The sequence below is a fragment of the Cervus elaphus genome, chromosome 2, assembly GCF_910594005.1.
Source record: "Cervus elaphus chromosome 2, mCerEla1.1, whole genome shotgun sequence".
In the NCBI taxonomy this organism is placed as follows: domain Eukaryota; kingdom Metazoa; phylum Chordata; class Mammalia; order Artiodactyla; family Cervidae; genus Cervus; species Cervus elaphus.
Genome location: NC_057816.1, coordinates 484576 through 509389, shown reverse-complemented (window position 1 = coordinate 509389; position 24814 = coordinate 484576). Strand labels below are relative to the sequence as shown.

The 24814-nt window shown below is 60.7% G+C and overlaps 2 protein-coding genes across 12 annotated transcripts in view; one reads left to right on the top strand and one right to left on the bottom strand.

The window, feature by feature from the left end:
- On the bottom strand, nucleotides 1-5127 carry TMEM80 (transmembrane protein 80). Of its 6 annotated transcripts, none has more exons than XM_043922654.1 (6): nucleotides 4817-5127; nucleotides 3635-3774; nucleotides 2759-2778; nucleotides 1921-2014; nucleotides 1740-1832; nucleotides 1-908 (listed from the first exon to the last, which is right to left on the bottom strand). In XM_043922654.1, exons 1-6 carry the CDS (start codon nucleotides 4942-4944, stop codon nucleotides 703-705), a joined length of 681 nt encoding a protein of 226 aa, XP_043778589.1. In that variant the 5' UTR covers nucleotides 4945-5127; the 3' UTR covers nucleotides 1-702. The 6 variants fall into 6 exon arrangements, with proteins under 6 accessions (XP_043778589.1, XP_043778595.1, XP_043778608.1 ...); XM_043922660.1 differs by lacking the exon at nucleotides 4817-5127 and adding an exon at nucleotides 4674-4805; XM_043922673.1 differs by lacking the exon at nucleotides 3635-3774 and having other exon boundaries at nucleotides 4817-5011.
- Nucleotides 5128-5554: 427 nt separating this feature from the next.
- The window catches only part of DEAF1 (DEAF1 transcription factor), a 28754-nt gene continuing 9494 nt past the window's right edge, over nucleotides 5555-24814 (top strand). For 3 of the 6 annotated variants that reach the window (XM_043922620.1, XM_043922614.1, XM_043922608.1), the window contains exons 1-10: nucleotides 5653-5935; nucleotides 8339-8436; nucleotides 9755-9884; nucleotides 10141-10287; nucleotides 10904-11043; nucleotides 15815-15880; nucleotides 19455-19581; nucleotides 20263-20391; nucleotides 20966-21094; nucleotides 22396-22643. In XM_043922620.1, coding sequence (XP_043778555.1) covers nucleotides 5653-5935; nucleotides 8339-8436; nucleotides 9755-9884; nucleotides 10141-10287; nucleotides 10904-11043; nucleotides 15815-15880; nucleotides 19455-19581; nucleotides 20263-20391; nucleotides 20966-21094; nucleotides 22396-22643 — 1497 coding nt within the window. Of the gene's footprint in view, nucleotides 5936-8338; nucleotides 8437-9754; nucleotides 9885-10140; nucleotides 10288-10903; nucleotides 11044-15814; nucleotides 15881-19454; nucleotides 19582-20262; nucleotides 20392-20965; nucleotides 21095-22395; nucleotides 22644-24814 lie in introns of all 6 variants that reach the window. The other 3 variants (XM_043922598.1, XM_043922630.1, XM_043922635.1) reach the window with 3 other exon arrangements.

The window sequence follows — 24814 nt, the reverse complement described above, 5'->3', positions numbered from 1 at the left end:
GAGAGGTACAAACATTCCTTTATTTTAAAGATACAATGCAGAGAAAATATCTAGATATTCAAGCACAGTGTTATTCTAAACAGAGAAAATGTGCAACTGATATAAATGCAGGAAGGTCACTAGAAAACACCAGCTCAGGTTTCCCTGGGAGCACTCACAGAAGATCTGTGAATGACACAAATCCCCAGAGAACGCTGCTGCCAGCTCCCCGGGTCTTCGGCATCCGGATTACCTTTCCTGAGAAGCCCCAGGCAAAGGGGGATTAGGCAGCCAGCAAGTACCTCCTGTGGGAGGCAGAGCCTAGGACCCCCGAGCTGCCCTGAAGCTGCAGGGGGAGCACAGAGCTCCAGCCCCTGCCTGGGGTGAGGCGCCTTGGACCCCAGGAGGCTCTGACCTGGCCGCCTGCTTTCTGAAGGGTCTCAATCCCCCCGCACCCCAGGGGTCACTAGCCAGAACCGGAACCCTCTCAGTTTCCATCCCCACCCTGCCCCCCGAGCCTGCCCAGGGCCGCCCGGCCCTGCCGCAGCACTCTGTTCTGCCCTGGTGCTCAGCCCCACCTCTGCGTCGCAGACACCCTGCCGCAAACACAGTCTAACACTGTGGCTGGTGAGCACGAAGATGCCCTTCCCGCTCAAGGTGAGAGCCGGGGCACCGTCTGCCCTGAGGAGTCCAGGGCTGTCCCAAGGGCCTGGCACTGCTCGCCTAGCTGAGGAAGGCAGCGATGGCCACCACCTCCAGGATGGCCTCCAGGCTGTGGAGCACCAGGAGTGGAGCGCCGAGGGCTGTGTCTGCTCGCAGCACCAGGGTCTGCCAGAGCAGGAAGTAGGCAGACAGCAGGGCGCCACCCATGGTGAGGACCAGGCTGGCGGCCAGCGGCACCTCAGCCTCCATCAGGTTGCCCGTGGCACCTGGAAAGCAGAACAGATGTGATAGGCGGGCAGGGCCTTCCAGACACGGGCACCCGGGAGGGCCCCGGTGGCATGGCTGTGAGACCAGCGCCAGCTTCTGACTGCCATGTGATGTCTGAGGGCGTCAGGGAGCGATCCTGAGTGACCATCAGAGGGGACGGGAGTGCCCACATGAGGCCCTCCTGAGTGACCTTCATGGGGGACGGAGTGCCCCTCCTCACTGAGGCCCTGCTCTGGGTCTCCAGGTCAGCAGTGTGGAGGGGAGAGGGAGTCTGGATCTCTGAAAGTGATCCCAACTGTTTTCTGACAGCTTTCCCTAATTCCACGTGAAATGAGAGGATTTTCTTTAAAATTTCCAAAAATGTTTTACTCTGTGTTGCCATTCTGGAAGGTGTCACACACACTTACCAGAAGACAAAGCAGCGGCACATCTCATAAACCAGCGGGCAGGCACAGAAGATGCCCTGGGGCCCCAGGAGTGAGGGGCGCCTGGGGACAGGGCGGGGGCAGAGGCCGTGTGTCACCCACCCACTCCTGCGTCACACACTGGGGGGCCCCCCGGCTGTGCCTGCTGTTCTGTCTGCCGTTCCAACAGCAGGAGGGGAACACACAGCGTGACCTCATTTAGAGACGTGCGCCTACAACTGGGAGTGGGGAGGCCTGGGCCTGGCGGTGAGCTGTGAAGCAGGGAGGGGGCAAAGTTCTATCAGGGCTTCTGCACCGTGGGAGCCTCGGGACGTGAACTGTGACATACAGTGACAAGTTTAAAGGTTCCATGTAAAGCTAGCAACGCTGTTATCTCAAGTACCACATGGTTTTCAGTCAACTCACCGAAGTATAACCGAATTGCTTCCAGAATCCCCATCAGAAAGAGCAGAGTCAGGTCGAGGACCAGGTAACTGTGAGGATAAGTGAAAACCTGACCTGGAGACAAACCAGCAACAGAGCGGAGCTCTCGTTACAGGTGCGAGGGCGCCCACACCTTCTTGCTGCCTTTTCCCACATGACTTACTTTTATACACGAGCAGCAGGAGCGTAGCTAGGAAATACAGGGCATAGTACGTTCCACTCAGGCAGAGCAGCATCTGCAGCGGGAGCGACGAGAGCTGGCCAGAGGTTAAGGACTCTCAGGCCCGGCAGACAGCCCTGGCGGGGCACCCGCCCCAGGGAGGCCAACAGAGGAGGCCCTGAGGCGGGCAGGTCCAGCCCAGGCCCCTGCGGGTGGCCATGGAGACCTGACCAGCGTCCCTTCCAGGCTTCCAGTGCCAGGCCTCCTGTGTCACCTCGCCCGGCAGGGCCCCTGGGGGATCGGGGGCGGGGCTGGGCTTCCCTCCCAGGACATCCTCGCCTGAGGACCCAGCACACCTCTGGTGACCGCAGGCTGGAAGCGGTAGGTCGGCTTCCAGGTGCATCGCCCTGACCTGGGTCCCAGTTACAAGACTGAAAGCAGAAAGTGACTTTTCCTCATTTTGTTCAAAGAAAATGTCTTTCTTTTAGGGGAAGGGGGTGGGGGTGGGGGAAACAGTTAAATTTTTTGCCCAGAGCTTTACTCAGCTCTGAACACTTGTCATTTCTCTAAGTGTTCCAGGCGAGGGTTTTCATTTTCCTGTGCCTCCTGGGTGCGAGTCAGGCAGCTGCCCCCCAGCGCAGGGCTGAGCAGGAGGCACGGTGGAGGCCTGTCAACTCGCTCCACCTGGCAGGGGACGCCCCTCCCACTCAGAACTGACCGGACAGGTGGGGGTGGGGCTTAAAGGAGCAAAAAGCAGGAGCCAGGAGCCAACTGCAGGTGCTGTGGGTGGAGGCTTGGGTCCTGGGCTGACAGAGGGCCAGGGGACCGAGCAGCAGGATACCACCGTGTTGGAAGCTCTCCCTGGAAGAGAAGGAACCAGTCAGGGAGGCCCCAAGTCTTGGCCTGTTCTGTTGTCGAGGATCACTGGCCCACAGCGAGGATCCTTTCCAACACCTCTGCACCTGTCATCCCTCCAAGGAGGATCTGACCACCTGCTGTGCTGAACCTGAGGCTGGGAGACAGGGCGTCCTGACGAGGTGAAGCCCGGACCCACGCCCGAGGCTAAAGGCCAGGACGGTGGGATCTGCTCCATCGCCAGGGGAGGAGCCAGACGTGCAGCTTTCTTGTCTCCTGTGGCTTCTGCACACTGGCCACGCGAGTGCACATGAAGACCTTTTCTGATTCAGGTTACAAGTCTTTGTTGTTGATAAGAAACATTTGCTTTCCTCTAGAATTTTATTCATAAAATTAAATCTCTTCCTAAATAAGAATTTCCTAAGCCAGCAATCCAGGTTCTTTCCACCCCTCTCCCACTACACAGCAGTTATGCATTCTTCCTGCATCGTGAGACGACAGTGGAACTCAGAATTTGCCAGCAGCAGGTGGGACGGTGCTTTCTCCCACGCCACGTCCTCCTTAGTCCCAAGCAGGGAAGAGAGAAACCTTTGGTCTGAGTGAGCTCTGGGGGGAATGTCAAAGGGTTAGACCCTGCTTCCCGGGCAGATCCAAGGTCCTCCAGGGAGTCTCACTTGGGGAAGAGGTCTTAAGTGGTCGGAACAGGACACGAGTGACCGAGAGGCAGCAGGTGCTGAGTGCAGGGAGCCAAGGTGGGTGCCAGCACCATCATTAATAAAACCCACATGGCCATATGGAAAGAGCTGGCTCTATGCCAGATGAGTTCTTTTCCAAGTGGGGGTAAGCTACGCTGCCTCACTACCTGTGGCCATTTGGGTGGACTTCCCGCTAATCAGGAGTTTCCTCTCTTCTGACCCTTCTCTTGACAGTGTGCTGCAGAACTTCAGATCTGCCGGCTGCCCATTGTTACAGACTGAGATGGTGGGCCTCAGGGAAAATATGCTGTAGAAAAAAACGTCAGCGATATAGGATTTAAACAGTTAACGTCAAGGGTAGCTACAATCAAATACGGTGTTCCAACGATCTCGGGCCTACAGAAAAAGGCTCATTCTTACTAAAGAGAGCCGGGGCTTTTAGGACTTAGCATTTTTGTCAATGATCTACTGCAATAACAATGCGGCTGTGAACAGGTGTCCATGTTAGTCACTCAGTCGTGTCCTACTCTTTGTGACCCCATGGACTGTAGCCCGCCAGGATCCTCTGTCCACAGGCCTCTCCAGACAAGAGTAGTGGAGTGGGTTGTTATTCCCTTCTTCAGGGTATCTTCCCGACCCAGGGATCGAACCCGGGGCGATTGCAGGCGGAGTCTACAGTCTGAGCCACTAGTGTGTCAGAAGTTAGATGCAGAAGCAAAGAGAACAAACATCTTCCCTGTGGTGACACAGGAAGGGTGTGAAGGGATCCTGCCCTGGTGTGAACGCGATTTTCACCGCGTGAGAACGCGCAAACCTCAGACCGTCGGCCCGGCACCTGTCCGCGCTTTGGAACTCCGCGGCCGGGAAGCCCGGCGGGCGCTCAGAGTGCGGACAGCGCCGCCGGCAGGCTCGGCGCTCCAGACCCCCGGGGCCGGACGGCGGTGTGGAAACGGCTCTTCCCTAGGGCCGAGCGCCCCGGCCGCCCGGACTTTGCATGGGCCCCCGCGCAGGGCGCCGCCGGGCCGGGCCGAGCCGAGCCGAACCGGGGAGCCCCCGCCTCCCGGCCTCACACGAGGCCGTCCCGCTCGCTGCCGGCCGAGAAGCACAGGGGCGCCCGTCTGGGTCGAGAGGCGCCGCGCATCGCCCGGGGGAGCCGGGACCGCACGGCCGCGGGCTTGGGAAGTGCTCTGCGGGCGGCGGTCTCACCTTGTGAACACACTAAGTCCACTGGTTAATAACATGCGCGAGGTGTCCCCGCACCAGGAAGAACCGAACCAAGCGGACCGCTCTCCCGGGGCGCCCTCCGGGACCTCCCGTCCCCTGCCCCTCAGGCGCCGCCGGCCGCTCACCTCGCCGCGGAGACGCCATCTTGTCCCCGGGCCCCGCCCCGCCCCGCTCCTGCCCGCCCCGCCCGCCGAGTCCGCCGCGATCCCGGCAGCCTCTCGGCGCGGGACTCGAACGGAATCCCTTCGGCCATTTTCGCTTCTGCTCCCGAAGGGTCCCGACGGCGCCGCGTTTCGGGACTTGATTCCGAACCGTCGCCGAGGCCCGATTAGCCTGTCCGACAGCGCTCGGGCACTTTCGGCCAGGAGGAGGAGGAGAGCCGAGACGCGAGAGGATCCCGGCTCGGGAGCGTTCGGCTCCTCTCGGCTCCTCCTCGGGCGGGCTCGGCTCCCGAGGCGGGCGGAGCCGGTGGCGCAAGAGTCTCCAGGCGGGGCAGCGCCGCGTCGGAGGCCGGCGGAGTCGGCCTCACAGTAGGTGCCCTCGCCGGCTGGGGACACGCCGGCTCGGCCTCCTGAGCGCAGAGGAGGTCTGGCGCGGAGCCTCTCGGAAACCCTCGGGCGGCCTCGGACCAATTCGGCCTGACTCGGCTCCACACTTCGGCCCACTTCGGCCCACGTCGGCCCTCGTCGTTTCTGGACTGCAGGCCTCGGCTCGGCTCGACCGGGCCTCTTCGTGCCGGTTCGGCTCCTGTTCGGGTGGCGCCTGCTCGACTCGGCAGCCGGCCTCGGGCGGCCTCGGCTCGGCTCGGTTCAGCTCGGCTCTGTTCGGGCGACCCTCCTCTGGAGGGCTCGGCTCGGCTCGGCCCGACTCGGGCAGCCTCCTCGGGCGGCGCGCTTCGGGCTCCGTCCCGGCCTTCGGGCGGCCCCGGCCGGAGCCTTCGGGCGGGCTCGGCGGAGTCCGGATGGAGGACTCGGACTCGGCAGCCAAGCAGCTGGGCCTGGCCGAGGCGGTGGCGGCCGCGGCCGCTGTGGCGGCGGCGGCCGCGGCCGCGGCGGGAGGCGAGGCGGAGGAGCCGGTGCTCAGCAGGGACGAGGACTCGGAGGAGGACGGGGACTCGGAGTCGGAGCGCGAGACGCGGCGGGTGACGGCCGTGGCGGTGATGGCCGCCGAGCCCGGGCACATGGACATGGGCGCCGAGGCCCTACCCGGCCCCGACGAGGCCGCCGCGGCCGCCGCCTTCGCAGGCAAGTGCCGGCCGCCCGCGGTTCGCGCCCACCTGCCCGCACCTGCCGCGCGCCCGCCCCGCGCTCTCGTCCCCCGCTCACACCTGCCCTGCCTCCGCCCAGCGCACCCGCGCACGCACGTCGTGTGCCCGGTGGTCCCTGCACACCTACCCCGGGGAGCGCCCCGGCCCTGTTCTGCCGCACACTTGCTCCCTGAACGCCTTTCCCTCCTTTCAGGATTGCGTTCCTTCTGGAACCTTCTCAGCACCTGCTTCTTGCCCTGCCCGTTCTCTCCTCCTTATGTCCTGGTTGCTGGTTACACGGGGGTCAGAGCCAGGTCCTGTCCTGGAGGAGCGCGGGGATGGGCGTGTCTGGTCATCTAGAATTCTGCTGGCCGGGTCCAGATGGGACTCGAGCCCTGGGGAGTGAGGCGCGCTCAAGCCAGGGCGGGCCCGCAAGTGTTGGGGGCAGTGGCTCTGGAGGCCATGACCCTGTTCCTCAGTCCCCGCTCTGGCCTGTCCCCATGCCCCCCCCCCGCCCCCCCGTTTCCCTGATGGGTCTTCCCTTCCACGTTTTTGTTGCTGATGAACAGAACATGCTCATTCTCAAGGTTCCTGAGCCACGCCCCCAAGCGCCCTTTAGAGGTTGTGCCTCCCTGGGGCACCATCCCGATGGAGATAGAGACTCCCAAGTGATGGTCCCTCCCACACGAGGCTCCCGGTTGGCCCACAGAGCCAGGCGCTGGAACCCCTGGGGAGTGTCCTGAGGCTCTCCTTCCAGAAGGAACTTCGTGGGTTTCAGAACTGGACAGCGGCCTCCGCATCCAGGTGCTCCTGCGTTTATCTGGGCTGGAGGCGCTGGTGGGGCCAGCTCCCCTGCTGCCTGCCTTGCCTCTGGTCTGCCTGTGCTGTGGTCTTTTGGGATTCTTGCAGAAGCATGAGAAGAAGGATTTGTGGCCCTTAAATAAGGGTTCCATTTTTGTTGCTAAACTGGTTTAATGTTGAGATCTTGAATAGTTAGGTTTTTCTTCAGGTTTATGTTATTTTTGCGCACATTTTTCTCAAGGCAGAAAAGAAATATGATGCTGTTTGTCCTATCATCAGAGAAATGTATTGACATGAGATTTTTTAAAAAAATTTTTTATTTTTTACTTTGCTGGGTCTTTATTGCTGCTTGGGCTTTGCTGCTGCTTCACTGCCGCTGGTTGTGAGTGGAGGCTGCTGTCTAGCTGTGGTGCACAGGTTTCTCACTGCAGCGGCTTCTCTTTTTGCAGAGCTCGGCTCTAGGGTGTGAGGGCTTCAGTAGTTACACCTCCTGGGCTCTAGAGCACAGGCCCGGTAGTTGTGGTGCTTGGGCTTACTTGTCCTGCCGCATGTGGGATCTTCCCAGACCAGGGATCAAACCCATGTCTCCTGCATTGACAGGTGGATTCTTTACCACTGAGCCACCTGGGAAGCCCCAATGTCAGGTGTTTTTTTTTTTCTTGCAAAGTTTTATAGTTGTGTTTTTTGAGTGTGTTAAAACTTGTTTTTTGTGAGTTGCTGAGGTCAGGTGACTCCTGGGTTTCGGTAGCTCAACAGGACACTGTGCTGGGCTGAGGCTGCCTCCTCTGGGCTGCAGGCCAGGTGTGTAGACCTGAGGAGGGGCTCAGGCCCCTTAGCCCCAGGCTCCCTGGGAAACGGTGGAGAAGACACACGGGGGACAGGGATTTTCAGAGCAGTTCAGTGAGTGCAGGTGGACAGGTTGTGTGACACCCTCTGTCAATCTGAGCACCTCCGCCAGGAACAGCCCCACCTAGGCTCGGGGCATTCTGGAACACAGTGCTGCCCCCGGAGTGGGGCGAGCATTGATGGGGGGGCTGTCAGGGCAGCCAGCCAGGTGTGAGCGGCGGTGGGGTGCAGGGAGGTGGGGTGTGCAGGCTGCTGGGAGGGGCCAGGCTCCATGTTGGGGGCGGGGGGCACCAGCAGGTCTGATGGGTTTCAGGAAGAAGAGATCAGTGGCAGGTCGAGTTGATGGAGGGGGAGGGAGGACTAGACCTCAGCCAGAACCGTGCTGACCCTGGTCTGGGAGGGTTTCCACAACAGGGGAGGGGACTCTGGGATCTGAGAAGCTCCTTCTGGGTGTTTGGTTTGTTTTTTTTTTCCTAGGAGGAAGCAGGAGGCCATGGCAGTTTGGCAGAGCTGTGGCTGGCTCAGTGGGTCTTCACTGTGCGTGGCAGGCTCTGCGGGGGTGGAGAGGTAGCCTCATGTCCTTGGAAGGACCAGGTCGATCAGACTGTGGTCTAGAAACATTGGTCGGGCATTTCATGCCCAGGGTTAGGCCTCCCTTGGCAGTTCAGGGACCTGCCGTGGCAACTGCCCGCCACCCCGTCCCCTGGTGGCCTCTGGCTCTGGCTAGGTGCTGAGTCAGGCTCCTGTGTTGCAGAGGTGACCACCGTGACAGTAGCCAATGTGGGTGCCTCGGCGGACAACGTCTTCACCACGTCTGTGGCCAATGCCGCCTCGCTCTCAGGCCACGTGCTGGTAAGACACGGGGGCGACTCTGGCCCGAGGAGGGCGGCCCATTCCCCGGGGACCCTGAGCCTGCCCTCCACCGAGCGCCCGGGGGGAAGCGGGGAGCACACCTGGACTGTGTACACCTGAAAGCAGAGTTGTCACTGGGACAGTGACGGACAGAGAGCTCGCTCCTGAGCGTGAGGGCGGCAGGACGGTGAGGGCCACGGGGATGCAGGTTTAAGAATGTGGGTTTATATGCTCTGCTGCCTGGAGACACCAGCCGGCAGCCAGGCAGCAGCTCCGCGCCTCGGGCGTGTCCAACCCAACAGTAGGCTCTCTGGTCCAGAAGGCTGGGGAGTTAGGGCACCCCGAGTCCATGCAGAGACCCTGCAGGTCTCTGAGGACAGGAAGGCCCGGAATCTGGTGTGACCTTCCTGGACGCCAACAGTGAGAGGGCAGCTCAAGTGTCTGTGCATCCCACCTGCCTCAATAGAAAGACCCTTTGTGGCTCTTGGACCAGCACAAAACGTTCTGCTTTTCTGCTCCAGAGTCGCACGAGTCCAGCGATTCACACTCACGCAGGGCTGACGCCCTTACTGAGGCAGAGACCCTGCAGGTCTGTGAGAGCAGGCCAGTGTGTGTGTGCGCCCATGGGTGAGGGCCCTCAACCCCGCAGTCAACTCCTCACCTCCTCTGCTGTGAAGGCAACGTTTTCAGAGAGGAGCGAAGGTTTCTGGCTCTCTGTTTCCGTCTCAGCGTGGTAGCAGGAGCGCATCCCAGACCTTGGTGTGCGGGGTGCACCTGGGTCCCTAGTCCACTGCAGGGCTGTCTGGGCGAGGCTGTGAGGTGTGCCTGGGGGCAGTCGGGGTGGGCTCAGCTTCCGCATGGGCAGGATGGGGCGTCTCGCTGGCCCTGGGGAGGCAGTTGAGGTCACAGCAGCATACAGGCCCCGGGGAGGCTTGTGGGCAGTGTGGGTTGGGAGGCCCCATCTCTGGGTGGGACTTGGGGCATGAGAAGGGGTCCCGTACCAAGTGGATCTTGGCTCCTGTACCAATGGAGCTGGCCTCTTGGAGACCGTCCTTTGAGACCTGTAACCTCGTGAGAGCTTCCGGGGCAGAAGGGCAGGCCTTTCCTGGGCCAGAAGCGTGTTTATCCCCCAACTTGGACACGCCATGTGAGCGTCTGCTTGGGGTCACACAGACCTCGCCTCTGGTTGGTCTTGGCTCGGCGTCTGGAAGGGGTCCCCCCTGGGGGCGGTGTCAGCTGGAACCTGTCAGGGGGACCACAGCCTGGTTCAGAGGGGTGCCACGGCTGTCCCTGAGACAGTGGGTGTTCTGTCCTGCAGTCAGGCAGGACAGCCCTGCAGATCGGGGACAGCCTGAACCCCGAGAAGGCCACGCTCATCGTCGTGCACACGGACGGCAGCATCGTGGAGACCGCCGGGCTGAAGGCGCCCGCAGCCCCTCTCACCCCAGGTACTGACCGCCCGCCCGCTCCGGGCCTCTGGGGCCAAGCGCCCCCTAGGCCGCTGGAGTGTATTCCTGGGTGAGCTTCTGTGTTTTGTGGGGAACTCGAATATCGAATACTGTTTAAGTAGAAAATGTTCCAGGCAGTGAGAGTTGCCCAGAGTTGTGGGGGGCAGGGTGCTGAGCTGAGGAGGACCCGTGAGCTTCCGTGAGGTCCAGGCTGCGCTCAGGGTCTCTCACGCTCGCGGCGCTTTCTTTGCTCAAGGCCCCCAGTCCCCTCCGACTCCGCTGGCTCCCGGCCAGGAGAAGGGGGTCACCAAGTACAACTGGGACCCGTCGGTCTACGACAGCGAGCTGCCCGTGCGCTGCCGCAACATCAGCGGGACCCTGTACAAGAGCAGGCTCGGCTCAGGTGGGCGGGGCCGGGCCCGGGGTGCGGGGCGGGAGGAAGGGGGCGGGCCCCGGTGGGCGGGAGGCGGGCCCAGGGGGATGTGGGTGGGCCCGCGTGGTCCCAGGTGGGCGGGGGGCGGGGCCGGGGCCAGGCCCGGGAGGAAGGGGGCGGGCCCGGGGATGTGGGTGGGCCCAGGTGGGCGGGGGATGGGCCTGAGCGCGGTAGACCTAGGTGGGTGAGGGGTGGACCCAGGTAAGTGAGGGGTGGACCCAGCTGGGTTGGGCTCAGACCACTGCTTCTCCTTTGAGGGTGGCCTTCTTTCTGCAGCTGGGGTCAAGGAAGGCTGTAATGGCATAGACTAGTTAAGCAAATGGGCACTTTTAGGAGGCGGTAGGGCTGGCCCTTGTTTCCTGAGGTCTTGGGTCCACTTGGTGTCCGGTCGGCAGGAAGCTCTGCAAGTGGGCAAGGTCATCAGCTCCATGAGGGAGGTGGTCGAGCGCATGGTGCCCAGGGCAGCAGGTGGACGCTTGGGCAGGTGGTCAGACACAATGCCTACTGGTGTGGGTTCACAGCGGGGTGCCAAGGGGCAGCTGGCCTGGCGTGAGCAGGAACCACAGCAGGTGGCCTGTCTTTTCAGGAGGCCGGGGTCGCTGTATCAAGCAGGGGGAGAACTGGTACAGCCCCACCGAGTTTGAAGCCATGGCAGGAAGGGCCAGCAGCAAAGACTGGAAGAGGAGCATCCGCTATGCAGGGCGGCCCCTGCAGTGCCTCATCCAGGTACCCCAGCATGCGCCTTCCCACCGCCCACCGCCTGCCACCTGCCTCCCACGCTGTCGGCTATGGGGCTCTCAAGGCCCGCAGGCCAGAGTCAGACAGACAGGGTTTGAGTCCTCCATTCACTTGCTGTGTGACCTGGGGCAAGTTGCTTAACCTTTTGTTTGCTGATGTTTCAAATGGGATGTTAAGGACATTTGCACGGTACCTTGTGCAAGGATGAGGAATGGATGAGGCAACATAGCTTCCGTTTGAGTGAGTGCACATGAGTTTATTTATTAACGGGAGAAAATCAAACGGAAGTTTAATAACGTATGTGGGGGAGAGACACAGTAAGACTGAGTAACTCTGTTCGTGACTTTTTGAAAGACACCAACCGTGTCTCTCCTCGAGCTTATCCAAAGGGATAGGGTCCCCACTCCTGTTTCCAGTTTAGCTCTTGGGGTTGGCAGAGGCGTCACGCCCATACTCCCTGGATGGGAGAGGTGGATGACATATGCAGAGAGGTTCTGGAAATGATGGGTTCCATCCTCACAGGGGGTCAGGGTGGAGCTGGTTGGAACCTGGCCCTGTCATCTCACTTATGGGCCACCCTCTCATGTGTTGTGGTGTCTCACACCCTCTCCCGTGTCGCGATGTCTCTGATACCCTGTCCTGTGTCGCGGTGTCTCTGGTACCCTCTCTCGTGTTGCGGTGTCTCACACCCTGTCCCGTGTCGCGGTGTCTCTGATACCCTGCCCCATGTCGTGGTGTCTCACACCTTCTCCCGTGTCGCGGTGTCTCTGATACCCTGTCCCGTGTCGCAGTGTCTCTGATACCCTCTCCCGTGTCGCGGTGTCTCTGTGGTACCCTCTCCCGTGTCGCGGTGTCTCTGATACCCTCTCCCGTGTCGCAGTGTCTCACACCCTCTCCTGTGTCGCGGTGTCTCTGATACCCTCTCCCGTGTCGCAGTGTCTCACACCCTCTCCCGTGTCGCGGTGTCTCTGGTACCCTCTCCCGTGTCGCGGTGTCTCTGGTACCCTCTCCCGTGTCGCGGTGTCTCTGGTACCCTCTCCCGTGTCGCGGTGTCTCTGGTACCCTCTCCCGTGTTGCGGTGTCTCTGGTACCCTCTCCCGTGTCGCGGTGTCTCAGATACCCTCTCCCGTGTCGCGGTGTCTCAGGTACCCTCTCCCGTGTCGCGGTGTCTCTGAACCCTGTCCCGTGTCGCGGTGTCTGTGGTACCCTCTCCCGTGTCGCGGTGTCTGTGGTACCCTCTCCCGTGTCGCGGTGTCTGTGGTACCCTCTCCCGTGTCGCGGTGTCTCTGGTACCCTCTCCCGTGTCGCGGTGTCTCACACCCTCTCCTGTGTCGCGGTGTCTCTGATACCCTCTCCCGTGTCGCAGTGTCTCACACCCTCTCCCGTGTCGCGGTGTCTCTGGTACCCTCTCCCGTGTCGCGGTGTCTCTGGTACCCTCTCCCGTGTCGCGGTGTCTCTGGTACCCTCTCCCGTGTCGCGGTGTCTCAGATACCCTCTCCCGTGTCGCGGTGTCTCAGGTACCCTCTCCCGTGTCGCGGTGTCTCTGAACCCTGTCCCGTGTCGCGGTGTCTGTGGTACCCTCTCCCGTGTCGCGGTGTCTGTGGTACCCTCTCCCGTGTCGCGGTGTCTGTGGTACCCTCTCCCGTGTCGCGGTGTCTCTGGTACCCTCTCCCGTGTCGCAGTGTCTCACACCCTCTCCCGTGTCGCGGTGTCTCTGGTACCCTCTCCCGTGTTGCGGTGTCTCTGGTACCCTCTCCCGTGTCGCGGTGTCTCTGGTACCCTCTCCCGTGTCGCAGTGTCTCACACCCTCTCCCGTGTCGCGGTGTCTCTGGTACCCTCTCCCGTGTCGCGGTGTCTCTGGTACCCTCTCCCGTGTCGCGGTGTCTCTGGTACCCTTTCCCGTGTTGCGGTGTCTCGATGCCCTCTCCTGTGTCGCGGTGTCTCACACCCTCTCCCGTGTCGCGGTGTCTCTGATACCCTGTCCCGTGTCGTGGTGTCTCTGGTACCCTCTCCCGTGTCGCGGTGTCTCTGGTACCCTCTCCCGTGTCGCGGTGTCTCACACCCTCTCCCGTGTCGCGGTGTCTCAGATACCCTCTCCCGTGTCGCGGTGTCTCTGAACCCTGTCCCGTGTCGCGGTGTCTGTGGTACCCTCTCCCGTGTTGCGGTGTCTCTGGTACCCTCTCCCGTGTTGCGGTGTCTCGATGCCCTCTCCTGTGTCGCGGTGTCTCACACCCTGTCCAGTGTCGCGGTGTCTCTGATACCCTGTCCCGTGTCGTGGTGTCTCTGATACCCTGCCCTGTGTCGCGGTGTCTCTGAACCCTGTCCCGTGTCGCGGTGTCTCACGCCCTGTCCCGTGTCACGGTGTCTCTGGTACCCTCTCCCGTGTTGCGGTGTCTCTGGTACCCTCTCCCGTGTCGCGGTGTCTCTGGTACCCTCTCCCGTGTCGCGGTGTCTCACACCCTCTCCCGTGTCGCGGTGTCTCAGATACCCTCTCCCGTGTCGCGGTGTCTCTGAACCCTGTCCCGTGTTGCGGTGTCTCTGGTACCCTCTCCCGTGTCGCGGTGTCTCTGAACCCTGTCCCGTGTCGCGGTGTCTGTGGTACCCTCTCCCGTGTCGCGGTGTCTCTGGTACCCTCTCCCGTGTCGCGGTGTCTCAGATACCCTCTCCCGTGTTGCGGTGTCTCTGGTACCCTCTCCCGTGTCGCGGTGTCTCAGATACCCTCTCCCGTGTCGCGGTGTCTCTGGTACCCTCTCCCGTGTCACGGTGTCTCTGGTACCCTCTCCCGTGTTGCGGTGTCTCTGGTACCCTCTCCCGTGTCGCGGTGTCTCAGATACCCTTTCCCGTGTCGCGGTGTCTCTGGTACCCTCTCCCGTGTCGCGGTGTCTCTGGTACCCTCTCCCGTGTCGCGGTGTCTCACGCCCTCTCCCGTGTCGCGGTGTCTCTGGTACCCTCTCCCGTGTCGCAGTGTCTCACACCCTCTCCCGTGTCGCGGTGTCTGTGGTACCCTCTCCCGTGTCGCGGTGTCTCAGATACCCTCTCCCGTGTCGCGGTGTCTCTGGTACCCTCTCCCGTGTCGCGGTGTCTCTGGTACCCTCTCCCGTGTCGCGGTGTCTCTGGTACCCTCTCCCGTGTCGCGGTGTCTCTGGTACCCTCTCCCGTGTCGCGGTGTCTCTGGTACCCTCTCCCGTGTCGCGGTGTCTCTGGTACCCTCTCCCGTGTCGCGGTGTCTCTGGTACCCTCTCCCGTGTCGCGGTGTCTCAGGTACCCTCTCCCGTGTCGCGGTGTCTCAGGTACCCTCTCTCGTGTCGCGGTGTCTCTGAACCCTGTCCCGTGTCGCGGTGTCTCTGGTACCCTCTCCCGTGTCGCGGTGTCTCTGGTACCCTCTCCCGTGTCGCGGTGTCTCTGGTACCCTCTCCCGTGTCGCGGTGTCTCAGATACCCTCTCCCGTGTCGCGGTGTCTCAGGTACCCTCTCTCGTGTCGCGGTGTCTCTGAACCCTGTCCCGTGTCGCGGTGTCTGTGGTACCCTCTCCCGTGTCGCGGTGTCTCTGGTACCCTCTCCCGTGTCGCGGTGTCTCTGGTACCCTCTCCCGTGTCGCGGTGTCTCTGAACCCTGTCCCGTGTTGCGGTGTCTCTGGTACCCTCTCCCGTGTCGCGGTGTCTCTGGTACCCTCTCCCGTGTCGCGGTGTCTCTGGTACCCTCTCCCGTGTCGCGGTGTCTCTGGTACCCTCTCCCGTGTCGCGGTGTCTCACGCCCTCTCCCGTGTCGCGGTGTCTCTGGTACCCTCTCCCGTGTCGCAGTGTCTCACACCCTCTCCCGTGTCGCGGTGTCTGTGGTACCCTCTCCCGTGTCGCGGTGTCTCTGGTACCCTCTCCCGTGTCGCGGTGTCTCTGGTACCCTCTCCCGTGTCGCGGTGTCTCTGGTACCCTCTCCCGTGTCGCGGTGTCTCTGAACCCTGTCCCGTGTTGCGGTGTCTCTGGTACCCTCTCCCGTGTCGCGGTGTCTCAGATACCCTCTCCCGTGTCGCGGTGTCTCTGGTACCCTCTCCCGTGTCGCGGTGTCTCTGGTACCCTCTCCCGTGTCGCGGTGTCTCACGCCCTCTCCCGTGTCGCGGTGTCTCTGGTACCCTCTCCCGTGTCGCGGTGTCTCTGGTACCCTCTCCCGTGTCGCAGTGTCTCACACCCTCTCCCGTGTCGCGGTGTCTGTGGTACCCTCTCCCGTGTCGCGGTGTCTCAGATACCCTCTCCCGTGTCGCGGTGTCTCTGGTACCCTCTCCCGTGTCGCGGTGTCTCTGGTACCCTCTCCCGTGTCGCGGTGTCTCTGGTACCCTCTCCCGTGTCGCGGTGTCTCAGGTACCCTCTCTCGTGTCGCGGTGTCTCTGAACCCTGTCCCGTGTCGCGGTATCTCTGGTACCCTCTCCCGTGTCGCGGTGTCTGTGGTACCCTCTCCCGTGTCGCGGTGTCTCTGGTACCCTCTCCCGTGTCGCGGTGTCTCAGATACCCTCTCCCGTGTCGCGGTGTCTCAGGTACCCTCTCTCGTGTCGCGGTGTCTCTGAACCCTGTCCCGTGTTGCGGTGTCTCTGGTACCCTCTCCCGTGTCGCGGTGTCTGTGGTACCCTCTCCCGTGTCGCGGTGTCTCTGGTACCCTCTCCCGTGTCGCGGTGTCTCGATGCCCTCTCCTGTGTCGCAGTGTCTCACACCCTCTCCCGTGTCACGGTGTCTCACACCTTCTTCCGTGTCGCGGTGTCTTCCAATCCCCAGGATGGGATCCTGAACCCTCACGCAGCCTCCTGCACCTGTGCCGCCTGCTGTGATGACATGACCCTGGTGAGTGCCCCCGGTCCCGTCAGCTCCTCTCTGGCTGCTTCCCCCTTAGTTTCCCCTCAGACTCTGTCGTTCGGATATTGCTCTGATGGCTGAGGCCTCAGTGGGCCCTAGGACTGCTCGGAGAGCCTGAAGGGAACTTTCTTAGATAAAATAAACCTCCGTGATGTCACAGTCTCGGCCCCCGTTTTCTAATGGTGATGACAAGGTGCTAGTTTACGTTTTGCATTTTTGACATCATTTTGTAAAAAAGGCTACACTGAACTGATTAGTGTAGAGCACACTTAATGCCTTTGAAGTCTTCCCTCGGCCTGACCCCTGACCGTTTAAAGGCGGGCCTCTTCACCGGCTTTGACCTTGCTGAGTGGCTCTCAGTGTGACGCCAGTTTGTGATGTGTGAGCCACCAGCTTTGTTTTGGTCTTTCTGTTGTTGAGTGTGATTTTTAAACGTCTCAGAATTAACTGAAAACCTGCTTCATGAGGTTTCCTCTTAAGAAAACATTAAAGTTTTTTTTTTTTGTAGTACTTTTAAAAAACGTATTTAGTTTTGGTTGCCCTGGGTCTTCGTTGCTGTGCGGGCTTTCTCCAGCTGCAGTGGGTGGTGGCTTCTCACTGTGGAGCAGGGCTCTGGGACACGCAGTCTTCCGCAGTCGCAGTGCACGGGCTCAGGAGTTGTAGCACGTGGGCTTAGTTGCTCTGCGGCTTGTGGAATCTTCCCAGACCAAGGATCAAACCTGTGTCCCCTGAATTGGCAGGCAGGTTCTCATTCACTGTACCACCAGGGAAGTCCTTCTTTTTAAAGTTCGATTGCTCATCTGGTTAACTATTAGCAGCTGTGGAAGAAAGCACAATTGGAGAGACGTTCTTGACTGGGAAAACCAAATATTCTGAAGCTGTCTAGTTTGTACACAGATTACACGTGATTCTCATAGAATGTTGTTCAGTCATTAAGTCTTGTTCAACTCTCTGTGACCCCGTGGACTGCAGCACACCAGGCTTCCCCGTCCTTTACTGTTTCTCAGAGTTTCCTCAAACTCATGTCCAGTGAGTCGGTGATGCCATCCGACCATCTCATCCTCTGTTACCCCCTTCTCCTCCCGCCCTCAATCTTTCCCAGCATCAGGGTCTTTTCCAGAGAGTCGGCTCTTGGCATCAGGTGGCCGAAGAATTACCCAGCAGGATATCTGTGTGAGAATAAAATGCTTTTAAAGTTTTCTTGGGGGGACCAGCAGGTATGTTCTTGGAGGTCTTGCAGGGGTCAAAGGAGCAGAGCAGGAGGTTTGCCCCATCAGAAAGCGTGGAACACACAGCAGGGTTGTCCGTGGTCTCTGCAAATGCCGGAACCCTGAGGTGTCACCTGCGGGGCGGAACCTAGATGCTGAAAGCTAGAAGCTGCCAGAAGAGAACTCAGGGATGCTTTGGACCCGTGGGGTGGGAGCCTCTATGTGGGAAAAGTGTTCTTCTCCCCAGAGGGGTCTACAGGTTTGACATGGCTCCCTTCACAGTCCTGGCAGGATTTTAAGGATTCTAAGATTTGTATGGAAAGGCAGAGGAAATGGGATTACAGCATGGCTTTGAGGATGAAGACTAAGGCTGGAGGGATCACAGCTCAGGACCCCCAGACTTGTCGAGTGGTGTCCTTGGGAGAGAGCGTGTGGTTTTGCGGAGGGGGGCCCATCAATCTAGGGGCAGACCAGTCACCCACACTCGGACCCACAAGGTGTGGGGACAGTTGGACACTATAGGCATAGAAGTGACCCTTGACCTAGACATCATACTTTATATACAAATGAATTAAAAGTGGATTCTAGAGTCAGATTTGTTGAAAACAAAATTAAAGTTTTTAGAAGAAAATCTTTGTGATCTCAAGTCAGACTTGGGATTTCTTAGACATGGAACCAAAGGTGCAATCCATGAAATAAAATCTCGTATGTCTCCTTCATCAAATGGACACATTTTGGCTTCCACGTCAGGAATGGTGGTCTGCAGAGCCCCATGGACCAACTCCCCAGAAACATAATCTTCATTGGCAAAACAATGGAAAAAACCTGCTTAAGATGTCTGAAAGCTGTCCTGGGGGCATACAGTAAAAAATATTTTTATTCAGGAGAATCTTGTGAGTCTGGTGTGTGAGCCAGGGCCTGTTCCCTCCCCGTGTGCCCGTTTGGCTGAGGGGAAGCTCTGTTCCAGGCCCCTGGCCCCATCGTCCGGCCCCGCTCGCCCGTACCCAACGCAATGCAGGTCCCCGCGGCGGAGGCAGTGATAGGACCAAGGAGTTAGGCTGATGGCCGTGAGTGCTGCCCAGGCCCCGCATGGGGCGGTGTGTGGGGCAGGTGCCAGCTAAATGACTGCCTGGGGCATTTCCTCTAGGTGTGTCCTAAAAGCCCCCAGTACAGAGCCCCAGGTGCCTGGATCCCACAGCATGGCCGTTTGCAGAGGGTAGCGCAGTCGGCTGGAAACCGCAGAGCCAGCAGCTGGTGCAGCAGCTTGACTGCTGCTGGCCGGAGGGGCCACAGGGGGCGGCTTGTGCAGGCCTGCAGCCGGGGAGCCTGGGGGGAGCAGCCATCTGCACTGTGGCTCAGTACAGCGCCCAGAATGTCCAGCTTCAACAGAAATCACGAGACATGTAAAGGAACGGGGATGTGTGAGCCCCACAGAAGAACAGCAGCAGGCAGTAGACACTTCCCGCTGCAGCAGCTGGTGGGGCTTCCAGGCAGGCTCTGTGTCTGCAGAGTGGAAGCATTCTCAGTAGGGGTCTTGGTCTCCGTCTCAGTCTGCGGGGCCGGGGCCGGGGCGGGCACCATGGCCTGGGTACCATAGCCGGGCACCACGCCCGGGGCAGCTGTAGTACCTGTGGGCTTTCTCACAGCTGTGGAGGCGGCAGCCCAGGTCCGAGTGCTGGCTTGCTCTTGGCAGGGTCTCCTCTTGGCCTGCAGGCTTTCACTCATGTGGCAGTTAGGGGGTCTTTCTGGTGTCTCCTCCTGCAGGGACACTAATCCCACCAGGTTAGGGCCCCACCCTCCTTACTCCTAATGCAGCCACACTGCTGGTTGGGACCTCACAGTTCAGCCCAGGAGGTGTGACAACAACGTCTCATCACGTGGAGAAAATCACAAAAGGGAGGAGCCCAGCGGAAATCCTGGGGTTGAGAAGAAAGTCCACACTTGGGTCCACAACACATGCGAAAGGGCAGCAGAAGGGCCAGTGAGCCCACGGGGTCTCGGGCACAAGCCGGGAGGCTCCCTAACCTTCCCCTTGTCCTGCCTTCCTGCCCCACTGAGGGCCTCTACTCCTGCGTGTCTGGGTCTGTGGGGCGCCCCCTGCTCTCGTGGGCCCCTCTCCCTTTTTCTTTGGTCCCCGTTTGTTTTCTGTCTTCTGGGAATTCCTAAAAAATCTGGTGTGGATGATGCTCACTGTTTGCAGCACTGCTACTCACTCATTCTCCCTGAAAGCACCTCTTTTGTTACTTCGAGGCACTGGGGTGAAGGGAGCTGAGCTCGGCGTGTCCCTGGGCAGGGCGTCCATCGGGACAGAGTCTGGGGCGGTTCCCTCTCTCACTCTGACCCCCACCCCCTAGAGCGGCCCAGTTAGGCTCTTCGTGCCCTACAAGAGGCGCAAGAAGGAGAGTGAGCTGCCGGCCACGCCTGTCAAGAAGGATGCGCCCAAGAACATCACCCTGCTCCCCGCCACTGCCGCCACCACCTGTGAGTGTCCGTGGGGCCGCTGCCACCACACATGCCCTGAGCACATCCTGCCCACGCGTGTGGCCAAGGGCTTTGGGTCTAAAATGGTACAGCTCCTGCTCCCAGAGGCCCCTTGGCCTCCTGGGTCCGTGCCTCTCCTCCGCAGCGGCTTCATGCCAAGCCCGGGGGTCTGGGTCTTGGTAGCCCCCTGCCCTCAGAGGCTGCGTACACCCCACGCGAGTAGACGAGGCTGATGGGAGTTGAGGGAGGAGCCCCTGCTCCTGAAACCTCGAGACGGTGTCAGGGACGGGGGAGACCCGAAGGGAGGGAAGGTCTGGGGGCTGACGGGTCCTCAGAGACTGTCCACGACCCAGCTCCTGAGGTGGTGGGCAAGGTGACCCGGGTCCTCGGGGGCTGGTTGGCCCGGAGGACACGGAGCTCCGAGATGCTGGGAGGCGGGGCTGCTGTTTCTCTTCAGCTTTGATGAGACTGTTTTCCTTAGAGAGGGTACATGCGTGTGTGTGTTTAGGATCCAACAGCAGGAGCTGCCTCTGGGGGGGTGGGCCTTGCCCTCACTGGCGCCGGGCGCTGCCCTGCGGAGATGGACTGGGGGCCCCCAGGCGCTGATGCGCACCCCACGCCACCCCCGCCCCATCGCTGGGTTTCTGGCTTGGCGCAGTGACAGCTGCCCTGCCCTTGCAGTCACCGTGACCCCCTCAGGACAGATCACTACCTCGGGCGCGCTGACCTTTGACCGGGCGTCCACTGTGGAGGCCACCGCTGTCATCTCGGAGAGTCCAGCCCAGGGCGACGTCTTTGCGGGGGCCACAGGCAAGTTGTCTCAGCCCTGGAGCCTTGGCCCCGAGAGGCTCCCCCTTCACCGGCAGGAGCCACGGAGACCCTGAAGGAGGGAGTGGGGGCTGGGGGCGTGGCTGGTGGTGGCAGGACCAGGACCTGAAAAGCCAAGGCCGCTCGTGGACTGTAGAGACAGCCAGCGGGCAGAGGCGCCCTGTGCATCTGTAAACTCTGAGGCCACGTCAGGGAGTGAAAGGAGCAGCAGAAGCCCACCCAGTCCTGTGCAGTTCTGGTTCTGTCTGGGTCCCCGGCATTGTCATCGGTTCTGTTCCGTCTGGGTCCCCAGCATGGTCGTCGGTTCTGGTTCTGGTTCCGTCTGGGCCCCCGCGCGGTCGTCAGTTCTGGTTCCGTCTGGGCCCCCCGCGCGGTCGTCGGTTCTGGTTCTGGTTCCGTCGGGGCCTCCCGCGCGGTCGTCAGTTCTGGGTCTGGTTCCGTTTGGGCCCCCAGCGCAGTCGTCCCTACAGTCCACTTCCTCCACGTGTGGGCTCGGGGGCTGCCTGGCTGGACGCGCAGCAGCGGGGTCACAGGCATGGTGCCCCTCTCCGCACAGTGCAGGAAGCGGGCGTGCAGCCCCCGTGCAGGGTCGGCCACCCGGAGCCCCACTACCCCGGTTATCAGGACAGCTGCCAGATCGCACCGTTCCCCGAGGCCGCACTGCCGACGTCTCATCCCAAAATAGGTGAGTGAAGGAAGCCCGCTCCCGAGGTCGGGGGAGGCAGTCCTGTGTTTGTAGACTGGAAGCTGCTGCCCGATTCCGGGTGGGGCAAGGCTGCTCACCTGGTGCCCTGGGCCCTGCAGAACCTAGAATCCGGGCAGCCTCTACCTGCGATCCTGCTTTGGGTCAGTGTCTGAGGACACTTGTCCCGCCAGCTTCAGGTGTGAGAGTGTGCGTGTTTGTGACTCGCTGGCCTGAAGCTTGACAGGACATCCCTGTGTGTGTGTGTCTGTGATTGTCAGTACTTGCCTCCCCCAACACATCTCCTAAAGCCCAGCCCCAGCCCCAGGAGAGCCCCAGTGGGCTGCGGCCAGCCTCGGGGGTGTCCACCCATGTCTCTGCACTCCTGCCTACTTGCTCCTCACTGGTTCCAGTGTGGACTCATGGCTTCCTGTTTTCTTCAGGGCGGTGCAGCCTGTTCCTGGGGTGATTGTGTCAGGGTGTGTCCTGCTCTAGCCTGCGGGGCCCCTGAGAGCAGCTGCTGCCCCCTCTGTCTGCCCTGTCACACTGCCTGTCCCCTCATGTCCAGCGCAGCGAGGGCTGGAGGCTCGTCTCAGGGTCCTGTCCTTCTAGGCCCCTGCCCTCCTGGGGGGCGGGGTTCACAGCTGAGGTCTGGCCACTCTATGGGTCTGGCTCCTGACTGCTGACCGTGCATCTCATGTAGCTCTTGTCTAGTGGTTACACCTGGGGTCTGGAAACGGGCCTTGGTGGGGCATTTGCACCAAGGACTCAGCCGGTGCTCCCGTCAGGGCGTTTCCTTGGAGGAGGCAGACATGCACAGCACAGCCTGGGTGCACACATCTCCCCCGGGGCATCTCTGCCCAGGCCTCTCAGGACAGAGATGGACAGCCCTCTTGCATCCAAAGTGTGAGTCTCCACATCGTGTCCAGAGTCAGCATTGCACCAGGTTCCCTTTCCACCCCTGTGATTTCTTCTGTAGCTGAGAGGAACCTGCCCCCTGCCAGCCCTGATCTGTGCCGCAACACCCCCGTGCCCACAGAAGGCCCTGAAGGTTTCTGTGTGAGCAGAAATGAAACCAGGAGGCTTCAGCTCCTGCTTGCAGTTGGCACGCCGTCCGTGGTCGGGTAGCTGTAGCCACAGTAGGGCTTGGAGGGGGAGCCGGGGTGTGAGGGCATCTCTGCACCTGCAGCATCTTAGGTCCCCTCGAGGCCTGCGCTCTGCACCAGACTCGATGAGAACACGGAGGTCCCTTGGAGCCAGGCGACCTGCTGACTCCTTGCTCTGTTTTGCTTCCCTCGGGCTAGTGCTGACGTCCCTGCCAGCCCTGGCGGCGCCGCCCTCCACCCCCACCAAAGCCGTCTCCCCCGCGGTGGTCAGCGGGCTGGAAGTGTCGGAGCAGCGGAGCTGGCTGTACCTGGAGGAGATGGTCAACTCCCTGCTCAGCACCGCGCAGCAACTGAAGACGCTGTTTGAACAGGCCAAGCAGGCCAGCTCCTACCGGGAGGCCGCCGCGGCCCAGGCCAGAGCCCAGGCGGACGCCGAGAGGAAGGAGGTACTGTCCGCGCTGCGGGTCTGCGCCCGCCTGCAGCGCCCGCCCGCCTTCCCTGGCAGGGGCGCTGGTGTTGCACACACAAGTGAAGCTTCTCTGCTGGCGAGGGCGGGCGTCCCCCTCAGGCGTTCGGCTCTCACACACGTTCCACCTGTGGCAGACGGCGCACGTCCAGTTAGGCAGCCTCCCCGGGGAAGCGTCTCCTGTGACACAGTCACAGGATGGAGCAGCATCCTTGCTGTGCTCTCGGGGCAGCGGGCGGGCCGGCTGTGCGTTGTCCGGCATCTGCCCCTCCAGGAGGCCAGCTCTGCGCCTGCGTCTTGCCCCAGAGGTGCTGTCGTGGGTACTTCACGTCCCACATTCAGGGCCTGGAAGCTTTGGGCCCAGAGCGCTTCCTGCAGCACAAGGGCCCTAAGCCCCCAGCAACCCCGCAGCCCTCGTGGGGGCGGCTGCTTGGCGCCCGGAGCCCTCTCGAGTGGCCGGGGCCGGCTGAGAGCGGGCAGCAGGGGGTGTTCCTGGTTGCAGTAGCTGTGGACGGTTATTTGTAAATGAGTCATGTTGTTTTTTTCTCACCAAATCTATATTAAAAAGTTTTTCATTTTAGCACTACTTTTTGTAGACAAGAGGAAAGAAGGTTTTATCGGAGTATTAATTATGTTTTTGTTTTGCTGAGGCTTGCAGAATCTGGAGGGGAGGTTGGGGGGACTGTCATAGCCAGGAGGCAGTGGACTGAAAACCCGCCTGCATCTTTTGGAGGCTCCTCTGTTCCGATTAGTCCCGAGGGCCGCTTAGCGCGGTTGCCTCTTCCCCTGGTTCACGGACCATCTTCACCGTTGCCTCTCTGAGGTCTTGGCTGATTCTGACCTTCCGGTTGTCTCAGGATCTGCTGTGTTCATTCTTCCCCTTGCACCTGGGGACGCCCTGCTCCTGCTAGTTCCAGGCACTTTGATTCCAGGCAGGAGCTCTGAGCTCTGCTGGGTTCTGTCTGCTCACCTGGGAAGTGCTGGACTTGGTCCTCCAAAGCAGTTGAGCTGGCTGCTCTCCCAGCCGTCGTGCAGGGGTCTGTCTCGGTTTCTGTTGCTGGACGTGTCTGTAGGCCTGGTCTGGAGGACAGGGGTGGCCTTGCTGCTGCTCTCACGTGGGGGTTTCAGGCTCTCCTGGAGGGCATGGGGGCACTGTGGGCCCAGCTGTCTCGCCCATTGTTTCTGCTGGCTCAGCCCCGTGCTGGCTCCCTGGGGACGGCCAGAGCCTGTGGCCACCGTGCACCGGCCCATCCGCTTTCCTCTTTTCGGCCATCTGCAGCTCCAGCCTCAGCCTGCTGCCCACACCCTTCCCTCCCCCAACCCCAGGTTCAGCATCCTCCCCCCACGCCCCACCAATTCCTGCCCCACCTGCCAGGGCCTCCCCCAACCAGGCCCCCTCCATCCCTGCCTGCTCTCCTCTCTCCAGACCTCAGATCGTTGCCTCCTGGCTCCGTGGTGACTGTTGGGAGGTCAGCCTGCAGGCTGCTCCTTCTCCCCTTTGGCTTGGGAGGCTGTGCCTGAGCCGCGACGGTCTCGTGCTGCTCAGAGGCCAACTTTTAAATCATTTAATATTTGCATATTTCACATCTATAAGCATTTTACTACTTTTCTTTTTTAAATATTTATTTGTATCTGGTTTTGCATTATAACCAGTCTTATTCTTTTTTTTTTTCAGTCTTAGTTATTTTCGTGTGTTCACATGTTCACATATTTATGATCTTATACTTTAGAAAAATCCCTAACATGCATAATGAAATCGTCTTCTTTTTCTTGCTGAGATGCGGTGCACAGGCTGCAGGATTCACCCTTTAAGGCACACAGTCCAGCAGCTTGTTCACACTCATTCAGCCGTCCCCATCAATTCCAGGCCTCTTCACCTCCAGGGAAACCCCGGACCTGTGAGCACCACCACCACCCACCCTCAGGTCCCCACTGCACTTGCCTGCTTTCTCTCTGACTGCCTGTTCCCACCCACCCAGACCCGACTACACTCACCCGCTTCCTGTCTCTGGCTTTGCCTGTTCTGCGTGTTTCTTGGAAACAGGAATCACACAGGATGTGGTCTTTTGTGTCTGACTTCTTTGCCTGAGCAGAGTGATTCCACGATGCATCCACACTGTAACCTGGATCAGTATTTCACTCCTTTTTATG